Source organism: Panthera onca, chromosome D1, assembly GCF_046562875.1.
Source record: "Panthera onca isolate mPanOnc1 chromosome D1, mPanOnc1 haplotype 2, whole genome shotgun sequence".
In the NCBI taxonomy this organism is placed as follows: domain Eukaryota; kingdom Metazoa; phylum Chordata; class Mammalia; order Carnivora; family Felidae; genus Panthera; species Panthera onca.
The window spans coordinates 8,981,727-8,994,604 of NC_138348.1; the positions used below are offsets into that span (position 1 = coordinate 8,981,727).

Sequence of the window (12,878 nt, forward strand, 5' to 3'; positions counted from 1 at the left end):
AAAGGCATCCTCTGCTTGGCAAGCAGTAGAAACGAGATTCCCTCGCAAGATCCACACTCCCAGCGCCTGCTACGCTGTGCTTGCCGGGGTCCCCTTGTCCCACGATCTTTGCTTATAGTCACCCGTGTGCCTTCACCTGGATTGGGGGGACGTCGACTTCGAGACTCCGGGGTGGGCAGGAATGGGCATCGAGTTGACGAGGGCAGGGGCAGCCATTTTGAGACCAGATGAACACAGAAGGGACCATATTGAGAACTCCAGATGCCTGGGGCCGCCATTTTAAGTATGGGGATAGCTCGGAAGCCCTGTACGGTGAAACCCAGTGACGTGGGGCGGCCATATTGGCGCGGATCCCATGGCGGTGGCCATCTTGGAAAGGGGCCCACTGTGGGCGCGGCCATCTTAGAAGCAAAACCTGCCCCTTCGCGGGAACTGGGGCCGAGCTCCTCCCCTGCGTTACTGAGTTCCTGCTGTCTGCGACTGCCCTCAAGATCCCTTCCTAAGAGCCGCCCTGTTCGGTCTGTTTTCATTTTCATTTGCGTTCAGTGCTTTCGCGCGCGCGCGGGGGTGTGAGTGCTTTCCGTGGCCCCCTGAGTGTCTGTTGTAACTAAATTCTTCCACTCGAGACGCTCTCTTGCGCCCGCCATCCCCCCAATCCAGGCGGTCTCCGATCCTAGACGGTGCCTAAACTGATTTGACTAGCCCTATTCCTTGGGTATGGCAAGCCTTTCACCTGCCGTACACAGTCCCAGATCTACAGATTGATGATCCTCTCCCCAAGAACGCTAACACAGGAGCTGTCCTCTGAGACTCTGGATGACTTTATTCTTCAAATGGCTTTACCCTTCTGATAGCTCCAGGTGAGACTGAGAGCAAGCACCCGGCCCATCCCTCTCTCCATTGTCTGAGCGGGTCACAGAGAGAAGCCGGCAGGACGCTGGCAGTCGGACGGCCCTTCTGGGGACGGAGCTAAGGGGGCTCCCCTAGTCAGGGGGTACTTGGGGTCGGCCGAAGTGGGCGAGGAAATGGGGTCGACAGATAGGTGACGGAGAGCCTTGTGCTTCAGATAACCTCACAGGGTTGGACAAGGGCTAGGGATGGGATGCAGGGACCCTCAGGGGCTCACGACAGTTACTGACCTAAGGAAGGGCCTAGGAGAAGGAAAGGTGAAGAGCTTGTGGGGAGGGACGGGGCGACTCAGAGGAGGGCACAGAAGAACTTCTTCTCCCGGAAGGGGTTCTCCGAAGTGGGCACAGGGGTGATGAGGGGATCCTCGCAGGCGTGGGCATCACAGTAAGTCATCAAGTCTGCTGCTGCCTTGGACACCTGGGACACAGCCAGGAGGGGAATGGTTAGCCAGATCCCCTGAGAGGGGCTGCAGCCTCCCTCCCCAAATGGGTTATCTTTTGCCATCTCTAGGGCTCCTTAAGACAGTATTCTCTTCCCTCATTCCCGACAGCGGCCAGGGGACGGCTGCCCTTACAGAACCGGAGACTCCTCCCCTGATGGCAGGGAGTCAAGGAAAGAAAACCTCTCTTAACCTGAGGTTTGGGGACCTACAGCACAAGTGGGCCAACTAATAGGATCCAGGGTCCACCCACCTTTATCCGGCACAAGCTGGCTTCAATCTTAAGCTGTTCCACCATCTTGCGGGCTTGCCCAATACTCATAGTGCTGTTCACAGGGGTCTCCCCTTTCATCCTGGAGAAAAGAGAGGGATAGCTCGGAGCATAATGGAGGTGGGTGGGTGCTGCCTAATCTTCTCTGAAGACCCCCCCCCCCCCCTCCCATGTTCATTTTTCATCTGCCTTTACAAGGCTGGGGTCATGTGGCCCAGTATTTTGTTTCTCGAATCTCCATCCTCCAGGGGCCTTTCCCATCCCTGTCTTCCCAGGCTAAGGAAATGGAGAAGGTGGGATGAGATACCCCCCCCCCCCCCCAATTCCCACACGACCTGGGCCACAGATCATTAAACATACAAACGATTTAAGGCTTTTTGGCTCTTCCAGCCATGTGTTCCCAGCTCTGGAAGCCTCAACCAGCAAGAGCCCCGCCCTGTTGAGGAGGGCACATAACCCCCACCTGCCCCCTTGAGCCCCAACGGGAGAAAAGCAGGATGCTCCCTACTCACCTGAAGCCACAGGCAGTGTGGCAGCCCTGGGGAGTAGTCAGTGGGGTGCACAAAACCTGCCTGAGATGGGTGCCCCACCTTGCAGGGAGTTGCCGCTGAAAGTATCTGCTGCAGCAGCCGAAGCAGCTGACACAAAGAAGGCCACTGGGGAGGGTCGGGGCAGAGGTCCGTCGAGGGCTGGACCCAGTTCCTGAAGCTCCAGCACTGCCCAGACGCTGGTACCTGAAGGATGAAGGATGCTAGAAGGAGCTGCTCGGATACTGGAGCATACCAACTGCCCGGCCAATGGGGGAGCCTGGCTGCTGACTGCAGCCCCTACGCACACCCCCACTGTTACCGGTCTCTCTTAGCTGCCCTTCCCCCATTGCAGGCATTCTGAGTCTGGGCTACGAAGGAGCTGGAAGGAGCTGAGGCCCAGGCCGACTCTCCTCCCCCCCCTCCCCCCTTTAAATGGGGTGGTCTGGACCTGTGACATCCCCTGCAGTGGAGTCAGTACTGGCTGCGGGGGACCCTGCTCATTTGAAAATCTGACATCAGCTGGGCAGTCGCCCTCCCCTCCTCCTGCCTCCCTCCGCTCTGACATAGCATGTAGTACCTGAATCTTCTTGTCTTTCCCAGGGACCCTCCATTCCCTATACCCAGGAAAATGTGATGAGCTACAGGTAACCAGCTTCTAGATCACCAACCAGTTCATATTCTAGCCACAAGTGATTCGAATGGAAGATCCAGGGGCGACAAGGGACGTCAGGAAGATGCCTAAAGAACAAGAAGCTGGGGGGAAAGAGGTGTGCAGATACCAGATCAAAGAATCGGACAAAGAAGAGGTAGGGGGAATTGTGGGGAGAGTCATTGGGTGTTTATTGAAACAGATGGGCTTCCTGGGTGGGTTTGGGGTGGGGGGAATTGGTTTGATAGAATACTTCCCAGACCTGCAGAGCTGTGCTTGGTGCTGTGTGGAATGCAAAGACGTACACTGACCTTACCCTCTGAGGGATGTTATTCGGGGTGAAGAGGCATGTACAAAATAGAAGGTACCGTCTGCCAAGATCTAGTCTAGATTGGTGCGCTGTGGGGACTCTGAGGGAGTCTAGTTAGGGTCAGAGGAGGTCGATCCCAAATGCTGGAGACAAAACACGGAGCTGAAATACTATCACAGCTGTGAATAGGGGCCAGCCGGCCAGCCGGCAGTGCCCTCCGCCTAGGACGCCTACAGGTGCAAGGAGCTGTAGGCGACAAAAATCAGCGCCAGCTGGATAACCGCCTCTTTCCCCCTTTGCGGGGTTTAAATGGCCGGTGGTGAAGGTGGGCGGAGGGCCGGTCTGAGGGGGGATGCTGCTGACTCATAGCATGCCGTGGGGGCAAATCTTGAGGCCTGAAGGAAGGCGCTTGTCCTCTTTGGTTTGGGTAACCCACCGCAGGGAGAGACTCTGCGCGGAGCGCGAGGTGGGAAACCCGCCGCCCGGCAGACCCCGCCCCTTGCGCCGGGCTCCTCCCCTGAGTGAGGTCCCGCCTCCCGGGGCCGCAAAGGCGGCCGGCGGGAGGGGGCGGAGCTTCCACGGGAGGCGGAAGTCTCTTGTCGCCGTTGCCCCGGCAGCCCGCGAGCTGGTGAGTCTGCAGAGCTGCGGCGGCGGGCGGGCTGGTTTCCCTGGGGGCGCGGTTCGGTAGGGGCTCCGGGCGCCGCGCCCACCGCCAGCCGGAAGGGGTGGTGGCGGGGAGCGGCCGTTGGCTGCAGGACTCCCGGCCCGGCGTGGAGGGCGGCCCTGTCCGGGAGCGAGCGCAGTTGTGCGCTCGGGAGAGGAGAAACTCGGGAGACAGTTCTGACGGCACTTAGGCAGCTGGCTCTCAGTGCGGCTGTACGACCTTAGGCAAGTCGCGCAGCCTCTCCGTGCAGCCACCTCGCAGTGTGGACTCCGTGTCATCACGTGTGTAAAAGCCTTTTAAGGTGCTCGTTTTATGTATATTATATATTGCTATGGATGAGTGTCAAGGTAGCCTGTCCCAGAATCAGGTGTCCAGAGGACAAATTCAGCGAAGTTGTTCTGTCACTGGGGGTGAAGAAAGCACAGTGAAAGAAAGGGAAGGGATAATTGGTTGGGAAGCGTAGCCATTTGGAGAAAAGCCATATGAAACAAAGTCTATGCTGTGTCTGTCCAGCTATCTCTGGTTCCTCCAAGCCAGTCCAGTAAACTTGTCCTTGTTGTCTCCACCATCCCTGGGGAAAGAGCCATTTTTCCCCCCTCTCCGTCTTTTTCCAGGAACCACCAGCTTCTTCATCCCATGGCCAGGGGTGGCGTCCAAGTGACCGAGCAGCTAAGAACTCAAAGCCTGAACCTGGGGCCAGACACTCCGCACTCCCTGCCATGGTCAATGACCCACCAGTACCCGCCTTGCTGTGGGCCCAGGAGGTGGGCCACGTCTTGGCGGGTCGTGCCCGCAAGCTGCTGCTGCAGTTTGGGGTGCTCTTCTGTACCGTCCTTCTCCTGCTCTGGGTGTCTGTCTTCCTCTACGGCTCTTTCTACTATTCCTACATGCCGACAGTCAGCCACCTCAGCCCTGTGCATTTCTACTACAGGTGAGAGGAGTCTTCTCCTGAAGTGGAGTCATCCTTTGAGAGAATTGCTGTTAGGGCCCTTAGAGCTTATTCAGTTCAACCCCCTCATTTACAGAGGAGAACATTGAGCCCAGTGTGTTTATATGATTTCTTACCTTCCACAGCCCAAGGCTGAGGGAGCTCTGGGTTGGTAGTGCTCTGAGGTCCTAGCTCTACCTCTGGTTACTGAAATCTTTGATTAAAAAGAAGGAAAAAAAAAAATCCCTCTTTTAGGCTGTCACTGTGTGGGTCTGTTCTGTTTGGGTTGGATCAGACCTCTCTCAGGGCCGCTCTAGACCTCTTAGCCAACCACATCCCTCGAGTCATCTCAGAACTAAGCTAGCCTTCAGTAAAGAACGTATTAGGAAAGCAACAAGTTGCCTTCCTCCCCCTCCTGATAATCCTGCACAATAGAGATTATGCAAGCATAAAGTGACTAGGTACCTAAAGTCCCAGAGTCCTGCTTCTTGCCTGGGACTTCAGTTCCTTCTGATTTTACGGGCCTTAACCAAATCATCTCCCCTTCTCTTAACATGGGCCATAGGACTAATCTAGAGATGCTGACAAGGACATTGTTATCAATGGTCCAAAGTCATTTTCCCCCTCCCCCGTCTTGAGTCCCTGATCATGAACTGTAATTTCTAAGTCAGAGCTGCTTAAACTTTTAGGAGGCATAGATCTCATGAAAGCTATGGCCCTTTCTGCTATAAAAACATGTATGCAAGGGAGTATCTGTCTGGCTCAGTCGGGAGGGCATGTGACCCTTGATCTCAGGGTCATGAATTCAAGCCTTATGTTGGGTGTAGAACTTACTTAAAGCTTATACAGACATCTTTACATACATATATATATATGTATGTATGCATACACATATGTGTATATGTATGTGTGTATATATGTGTATATATACATACGCACACCCATGTATAATTTTGCTTACAAGTTGGAGGGGTGTGTCAGCCTCTTTAAGACCATCTGTGGATTCCTTGGGAGGACTTTCCTCAAACTAGGCCCCAGACCAGAACTACTAAATCAGACTCTGGGGCTAGGACCCAGGAATCCGCATTTTTATGAAGCTCTCCAAGTGGGTCTTTAGAAACATTTGAGTCTGAAACCGTTCAACGAAGTGTCCATGGAGTCCTGCTTAAGAATTTCCACTCTAATGAGAGGAGATGAGCTGAGGTGGCAGGAAGAGAAAGAATCATTCAGGTGTCTTGAATCTCCTGGCTGCATTTCTTCTCCATCTCTCTCTGACAGAGAGAAGGGTGCCTGTTCTGGAAGAAGGGATGGGGGACAAGAGGGAGCCCTAGGGGCCCAAGGAAGTGTACAGACAGGTAAGGCAGACCCTCTTAACTTAGCAGAGTATCATCCCCATTCTCATCTAGGACTGACTGTGATTCCTCCACCTCCTTACTCTGCTCCTTCCCTGTTGCCAATGTCTCGCTGGCTAAGGGTGGACGTGATCGGGTGAGTATGGGAGCTGAAGAGAGGTTTCATTAGAGCTCTGAAGACTTGAAATCGGAGGGCTTGAAAAAGACCTGGTGAGCAGGGATTGAGCAATGGAGACTAAGAGGAAGGCTCTCAAGGAAAAGGAGGTTAAAGGAAAAGTAAAATCTGAAGCGTGTGGATGTTCCTGCTGCAGATGTTAGCGATGCTCTCTCAGATTATTTCAGACAAGCTCTAGCTATTAGATGTGTTTTAGACCTCAGTGAATGTGAATCAACCAATCAGCTATGTCACTGGACTGGGATGGAAACCACCCAAGCGTTTTGAAAGCCTGTATGTAAGATTATGAAACTGTTGACAAATATGTGTAACCTGCCGTTACAAAGGGTACTGTGCCAGGAGATGGGCCACGTGCCGGTATGACTTCAACAAACCCAGAATCCCTGGGAAATGCAGAATTGGGGTGCATCTATTTATATTAGGCAAGCTGGTGGAGGCTCTGAAAAGGGTAGGCTCCCTGAACACTTCAAAAGGACCTTTGGGGGGCGCCTGGGTGGCTCGGTCGGTTGAGCGCCTGACTTCGGCTCAGGTCACGATCTCACTGCTTGTGAGTTCAAGCCCCACGTCCGGCTCTGATGCTGACAGCTCAGAGCCTGAAGCCTGCTTTGGATTCTGTGTCTCCCTCTGTCTCTGCCCCTAACCCACTTGGATTCTGTCTCTGCCTCTCTCAAAAATAAATAAGCATTAAAAAATTAAAAAAAAAAAAAAAAAAAAAAAAAAGGACCTTTGGAGCATCAACATTGTTTTTGATGACCAGAGTGTTTTGAGTCGTTAGCAACATAATTAGTAATAATCAGTGGTCAAACTTACTAAGAACTTTATTTAATGTTTATTTATTTTGAGAGAGCAAGCCAGGGAGGGACAGAAAGGGAGGGAGGGAGGGAGGAGGAGGAGAGAGAGAATATGAATCCAGAGAGAGAGAGAGAGAGAGAGAATGAATGAATATGAATCCCAAGCAGGCTCCACGCTCAGCACAGAGCCCAACCCAGGGCTCAATCTCATGAACCGTGAAATCATGACCTGAGCCAAAATCAAGAATCAACTGCGTGCCTAATTGACTGAGCCACCCAGGTGCCCCTGGAAAGTGTCTTTTAAAAGTGGTTCTTGAGAGGACACTGACTTACACAGGATAGAAATAAATGGTCACTCTGAAGGGAGGAGTGTAAGCATTAGCATCTGGGGTCCCCTGGGATTGGTGTTTAGCCTGGACTTGTTTGACAATACAATAACCTGGGAGATTACGTATCCTTTCCCTCCTTCCAGTCAACCGCCAGGTAGCCATACACTATCAAGAACACTTACCTTGGGTCCCAGGTGAGTGGGTCCCAAATGGAAGATTTCAAAGTAGTGAGGTAGAATGTTGGATGTTGCAAGGCAGAGATTTCTCATTTTAATCCTGCCGGGAAAGGAGTTTGGAGATCATGACAGAGTCGTCTGTGAAGGCATTGATTCAGTGTGCTTTTGTGGCTCAAAATAATAATAAATGGAATACATTGAGAAGGAATTAGAAACAAAGCCACAGAACATCTGCACCTGAAATGGTGCATAGAGTCGTGTGGCTGTCCATTGTGGAGATCCGCATGGTGGCTCAGAGAGCCTAAAACAATTGTGTGTGAGGCTGCTGGATGAGGAAGGAAGGGAAAGATGAAGGGTGAGGGGATGTCAATATCAGGGACTCCAATCAGGGTAGTCCCTGGTAATTAAAGCGGGTTGATCATTTCGTTCATTATATAAAGTAGCAGAGTGTAAGATACAGATTCTGCATTTCAGAAGAAGTTGTGAAGGATTGGAGGGAGAGGCTCAAAGTAGACCTTTTAAGGAAGGGTGATTGTTGGGTGGGAAAGGAGGAACAGGAGGGGAATCTGCCCATCAGGCAGATAGGTGTGAACAAAGGTGTGGAGTCATTCTCAAGATTCTGACATTCAATTCCGTGGATCGATCCCATTGGAGGAGATGATGTTTATTTAGACGGAATTACTAGTTTAAAAACATCTATATGGGACTCCTGGGTGGCTCAGTCGGTTAGGTGTCTGACTTCAGCTCAGGTCTGATCTCACCGTTTGTGAGTTCCGGCCCCACGTCGGGCTCTGTGCTGACAGCTCAGAGCCTGGAGCCTGCTTCGGGTTCTATGTCTCCCTCTCTCTCTGACCCTCCCCCACTCACACTCTGTGTGTCTCTTTCTCTCAAAAATAAATAAGCTTTAAAAAAATAATAAAAAATAAAAACATATATGAAACAGCTTTATTGAGCTATAACTCACATACTATACAATTCACCCATTTAAAATCTATAGTTCTGTCGTTTCTAGCGTATGCAGACTTTAAGCAACCAGCACAATTTTAGAGCATTTGAATCACCCCAAAAAGAAACTCCTACCCATAAGCTTGGAGTCACTCTATTTCCCTCCAACCCACCCTGAGAACTACGTACTATAATGTTGCAAAGAATTCAGTGAAGCAGCTGGCTTCATCAGGCCTCTTCTGGGGGCTAGGAATGAATGTCATGGAATCCATTTTTTTTTTTTCCAACAGATAGTACTTCATTCTGAAAAGCAGAATCTGTATAAAAAAGGACTTTGAGAAGTAGTTTTCCACGTTTTACCTTAGTGATAGTGCTCAACACACCCTCAATCATATCTGGATTTTGGAGGCGATTCACTATGGGTTGGGTTTGGGTTTTGGTTTTTTTAAATTCATTCCCCTTGGGGGTCCCTGGATGGCTCAGTCGGTTAAGTGTGCGACTTCGGCTCAGGTCATGGTCTCACGGTTTGTGAGTTCAAGCCCCACATCAGGCTGTCTGCTGTCAGCACAGAGCCTGCTTCAGATCCTCTGTCTCTCTTTCTGCCCCTCCCCCGTGGTCTCTCTCTCTCAAAAAAAAAAAAAAAAAAAAAATCCGTTCCCTTAAATACAGAAACTTTACTCTTGCCCCTGTGATTCTTGTATATGCACCCTGAGGTCATGCTACAGATGAGAGCTGAATAAAGGGTTAGAAGAGTACAGGAATGGTCAGGAAAAACTAGGGTATGTTTGGTGGCAAATCTTTAGCTTTTTGAGGTTAATCCCAATGAAGACGCCTTCCCAGTGTGAGTCTCAGGGTTCTACCAAAAGAAGCCAGGTAAGGACCCAGAGTGACACAAAGATGATCTGGAGTGACAGAGCCTGAGAGAGGTGGCTCGGGAGTTGGTGCTTGGTTAATTAATAATATAAGTGAAGGCGGGCTGGGCCCAGGGGGATGGCCTCACGGGGACAGAGGCCTGAGTCACAGATGGCCCAGTTGGCAACAGGATGGTTCACTTTTGGAAAAGAAATGTGTGACGCAGCCTTTCTCAGAACAGAGCAGAGAGCGGTTTAGCCAAAGCATAGGATGCCGAAGCTCTCCGAAGTAGGAGGGACCTGGCCACCACAAGGGGGCAGCACCCTCCTGGGATGAGAGCCCTGAGAGGCCTGCTCCGCTAACCAGGGAGATTGTGGCCCTATTCGGAGGGATGGGGGGAGGTGGAACAGAGACCGTACAATTAAAAACAAAATTTTTTGAAGAGAGATGGGGGCTACCTTGGGCAGGTGCTGATGTATGGACAGCCGTACCGCGTCACCTTAGAGCTTGAGCTGCCAGAGTCCCCTGTGAATCAAGACTTGGGCATGTTCTTAGTCACCATTTCATGCTACACCAGAGGTGGCCGAATCATCTCCACTTCTTCACGCTCCGTAAGTGTCCGTGGCCTATCTGGGAGGGTGTGGCGATGACAGCGGATGGCAGAATATCTGGGTAGGGTTCCAGGAGAAAACATCCTAGCTCTGGAGGTCACAGACACATCAGGATCGGGAAGAGGAGTCAGTTTACCAAGCCAGACAGACACCCCAGGTATCTGATGAGCACGTCCAGCTTTGGGGCAAAGCCTGAAGAGGGGAGCCAAAATGGGCTTCTTTAGAGCCCGGCGGATGTCTGCTGGCATTCTGTCTCAGAAACCTACTAGCTGAGAGACTACTTCTTTAACTCCTTGGTTACAAAGCCTTATTAACTGGGTATGAAAGTAATGGTCCCATAGCGAGACCAGTTAGGGTTTAGCACATGGTGGGCGTGCAATAAATATTAGACTCCATTCTTTTTTTTTTTTTTTTTTTTTTTTAATGTTTAGTTTTGAGAGAGAGAGAGCAAGCAGGGGAGGGGCAGAGAGAAAGGGAGACACAGACTCCGAAGTAGGCTCCAGGCTCTGAGCGGTCAGCACAAAGCCCGACACGGGGCTCGAACTCACGAACCGTGATATCATGACCTGAGCTGAAGTCGGCTGCTTAACCGACTGAGCCACCCAGGCCCCAAGACTCCATTCTTAACATGAACTGTCAACAGAGCCACGTGATGAAGCGTATCTCTGAATGTCTACACGGGGAAAAATGCTTCAGCTGGAGCACTGGAACTTAGGGTCTATTCTGGATCGTAGAACTGCGTGGGGGAAAGATCAGAGACAGTGTTGGGCTTAACCCATGAAGTTCTTAGAAGAGGGACCTTTGTTGCGCTGGAATGGAGACGTGGATTGAGGAGAGGAGGGATGTTACTCAAGCAGTTGGAATGATTGGGCCAAGGCTTGTTTGGGGGGGGGGGCATGGTAGGAAGTGAAAATGAGGGAGCAGGGGACCCGAGGAAGGTTGAGGGGTTGGTAGGGCGGCGGCAGTCTGGGGGTACCCATCCCCAACCTCTCCCCTCCTCGCCCTGGCTCCGGCAGGTGATGTTGCATTACCGCTCAAACCTGCTCCAGATGCTTGACACACTGGTCTTCTCTAGCCTCCTGCTGTTTGGCTTTGCAGAGCAGAAGCAGCTCCTGGAGGTGGAGCTCTACCCGGAATACAGAGAGAACTCGGTAAGGGGGGCGAAGGAAGACTAGAGACTGCTCTCCCCAGGAGCTCAGAGTTCTACCTGAGGAGCCTCTGGGCTCGGTCAGCAGGGGCGGCCACAGACGCCGCAAGTGGGGCTCAGATTGGGCTGGGAAGAGTGACAGCAGCAGGACCCCGGCCTGACGCTCGCTGCCCCGCCCTCCGCAGTATGTGCCGACCACCGGCGCGATCATCGAGATCCACAGCAAGCGCGTCCAGATGTACGGAGCCTACCTCCGCATCCACGCCCACTTCACCGGGCTCAGGTGAGGAGCCGCTCGAGTGGGGGCCTCCGCAGCTCCCCTGGGGGCTGTCTTGGAGGGAAACTGCCTTGAACTTCCCCAGAAATGATTTCTGGGAAGCGGGGAGGCTGGTGCTTTCCAGTAACCGCTGCCCACTTCCTGCCTCAGGTACTTGCTGTACAACTTCCCGATGACCTGTGCCTTCATCGGCATCGCCAGCAACTTCACGTTCCTCAGCGTCATCGTGCTCTTCAGCTACATGCAGTGGGTGTGGGGGGGCATCTGGCCCCGCCACCGCTTGTCTCTGCAGGTCACAAAGGACCTCCTCTCCCGCCCCCCAACTTCATGATCCTTCTTTAACTGAGGGGCGGGCTGGGGCGTGTGATGGGGCTCGGGCGTTAGGGCCCAGATCACTGCGCGGGAAGCACACCCTTGCTGCTCACTAATTTCTCCTCCACAGGTAAACGTCCGGAAAAGAGACAGTTCCCGGAAGGCAGTGCAGCGAAGAATCTCTGCCCACCCTCCAGGTGGGCATGACGGTTGGGGAGCTGGGTGACAGGGGACTCCCGTGTTATCCAGGGTGAAGCTTTAGGCCCCCCACAGCTGGGCTGAGGGTCAGAGGACAGGCTGGAGGAGGCGTCGCCTGGGTGCAGCCACCCTAGCCCTCCCCTGCCCTCTCCCCGCTCTGGAGGCACAGGGCCCCAAGGCCAGGAGGAGTCAACGCAGCTGTCAGACATCACAGAGGACTGCGGTGAGAGCCCTGAAGACCCCCCAGGGGCAGGTATGGTGGTGCCGCAGCTCTCCCATCCTCCTTCCTAACACCTCCTCAGGTGTCCCCTTCAGCCTCTTCCAGTCTGACCTCTGCGTTCCCCTTGTGGCTGCAGAGGGTCAGCTCTCTGAGGAGGAGAAACCCGATCAGCAGCCCTTGACTGGAGAGGAGGAGCTGGAGCCAGAGGCCAGTGATGGTGAGGGGCACTCAGTACAGGGGCCCAGGCGGAGTGGGGTGGCATGTGGGTAGGGGGGACATTATATTGGTTGGGGGAGAAGGGCCCCTGGTTGGTTAATTTCCGATTTAACTTTGTTTCTCCCTCCCCTGGCCCAGGTTCAGGCTCTTGGGTAGATGCAGCTTTGCTGACGGAGGCCAACCTTCCTGCCCCTGCCTCTGCCTCTGCCTCTGCCTCTGCCTCTGCCCCTGCCCCTGCCCCGGAGACTCTGGGCAGCTCTGAACCCTCTGTGGGCAATCTCCGACAGCGGCCCACCTGCTCTAGTTCCTGAAGAGAACGAGGCAGAGTCCCCACATTCCAGCCCTTTCCCACCTGCCTCCCTTCCCTTTCCTGTGGCTTCCCCCAATAAACTATTTTCATGGCCAGCTGCTTCCCTGACTCCTTGAAATGGATTCAAGGCCATTGGGAATCCCGTGTTCCCCAGGCATCGTCCTTGCCACCCCGAATTGGAGGAGGTTGTCTTGTTGGGGGCTGCCGGTGGGGAAGGCCTCCAGACCCTGGACTGTTTTGGATACAGCTGTTCCCGTTCACAAACCT

The 12,878-nt window shown here is 53.1% G+C and overlaps 2 protein-coding genes across 10 annotated transcripts; one reads left to right on the plus strand and one right to left on the minus strand.

Moving 5' to 3' along the window:
* The first annotated feature begins 375 nt into the window (after positions 1 to 375).
* BSCL2 (BSCL2 lipid droplet biogenesis associated, seipin) lies at positions 376 to 12,702 on the plus strand. Of its 9 annotated transcripts, none has more exons than XM_060606956.3 (12): positions 376 to 518; positions 2,750 to 2,955; positions 4,387 to 4,703; positions 6,107 to 6,188; positions 9,788 to 9,931; positions 10,948 to 11,082; positions 11,264 to 11,361; positions 11,506 to 11,647; positions 11,798 to 11,864; positions 12,029 to 12,118; positions 12,222 to 12,302; positions 12,440 to 12,702. In XM_060606956.3, exons 2-12 carry the CDS (start codon positions 2,848 to 2,850, stop codon positions 12,610 to 12,612), a joined length of 1,437 nt encoding a protein of 478 aa, XP_060462939.1. In that variant the 5' UTR covers positions 376 to 518; positions 2,750 to 2,847; the 3' UTR covers positions 12,613 to 12,702. The 9 variants fall into 9 exon arrangements, with proteins under 9 accessions (XP_060462939.1, XP_060462942.1, XP_060462940.1 ...); XM_060606959.3 differs by having other exon boundaries at positions 377 to 518; positions 12,035 to 12,118; XM_060606957.3 differs by lacking the exon at positions 376 to 518 and adding an exon at positions 534 to 860.
* Positions 799 to 2,343, minus strand: GNG3 (G protein subunit gamma 3). The gene is made up of 3 exons (XM_060606972.3): positions 2,132 to 2,343; positions 1,602 to 1,701; positions 799 to 1,326 (listed from the first exon to the last, which is right to left on the minus strand). Exons 2-3 carry the CDS (start codon positions 1,698 to 1,700, stop codon positions 1,198 to 1,200), a joined length of 228 nt encoding a protein of 75 aa, XP_060462955.1. The 5' UTR covers position 1,701; positions 2,132 to 2,343; the 3' UTR covers positions 799 to 1,197.
* Positions 12,703 to 12,878: the final 176 nt, after the last annotated feature.

Bases quoted from the DNA above. Each gene is read 5' to 3' on its own strand.
- GNG3 (XM_060606972.3), bottom strand. From the start codon at position 1,700: ATGAAAGGGGAGACCCCTGTGAACAGCACTATGAGTATTGGGCAAGCC. The intron at 1,327-1,601 runs GTGGGTGGACCC...GCTGTGTCCCAG, and splicing joins CCAGCTTGTGCCGGATAAAG to GTGTCCAAGGCAGCAGCAGA.
- BSCL2 (XM_060606956.3), top strand. From the start codon at position 2,848: ATGGAAGATCCAGGGGCGACAAGGGACGTCAGGAAGATGCCTAAAGAA. The intron at 9,932-10,947 runs GTAAGTGTCCGT...TGGCTCCGGCAG, and splicing joins TCTCCACTTCTTCACGCTCC to GTGATGTTGCATTACCGCTC. The intron at 11,648-11,797 runs GTCACAAAGGAC...TCTCCTCCACAG, and splicing joins GCCACCGCTTGTCTCTGCAG to GTAAACGTCCGGAAAAGAGA.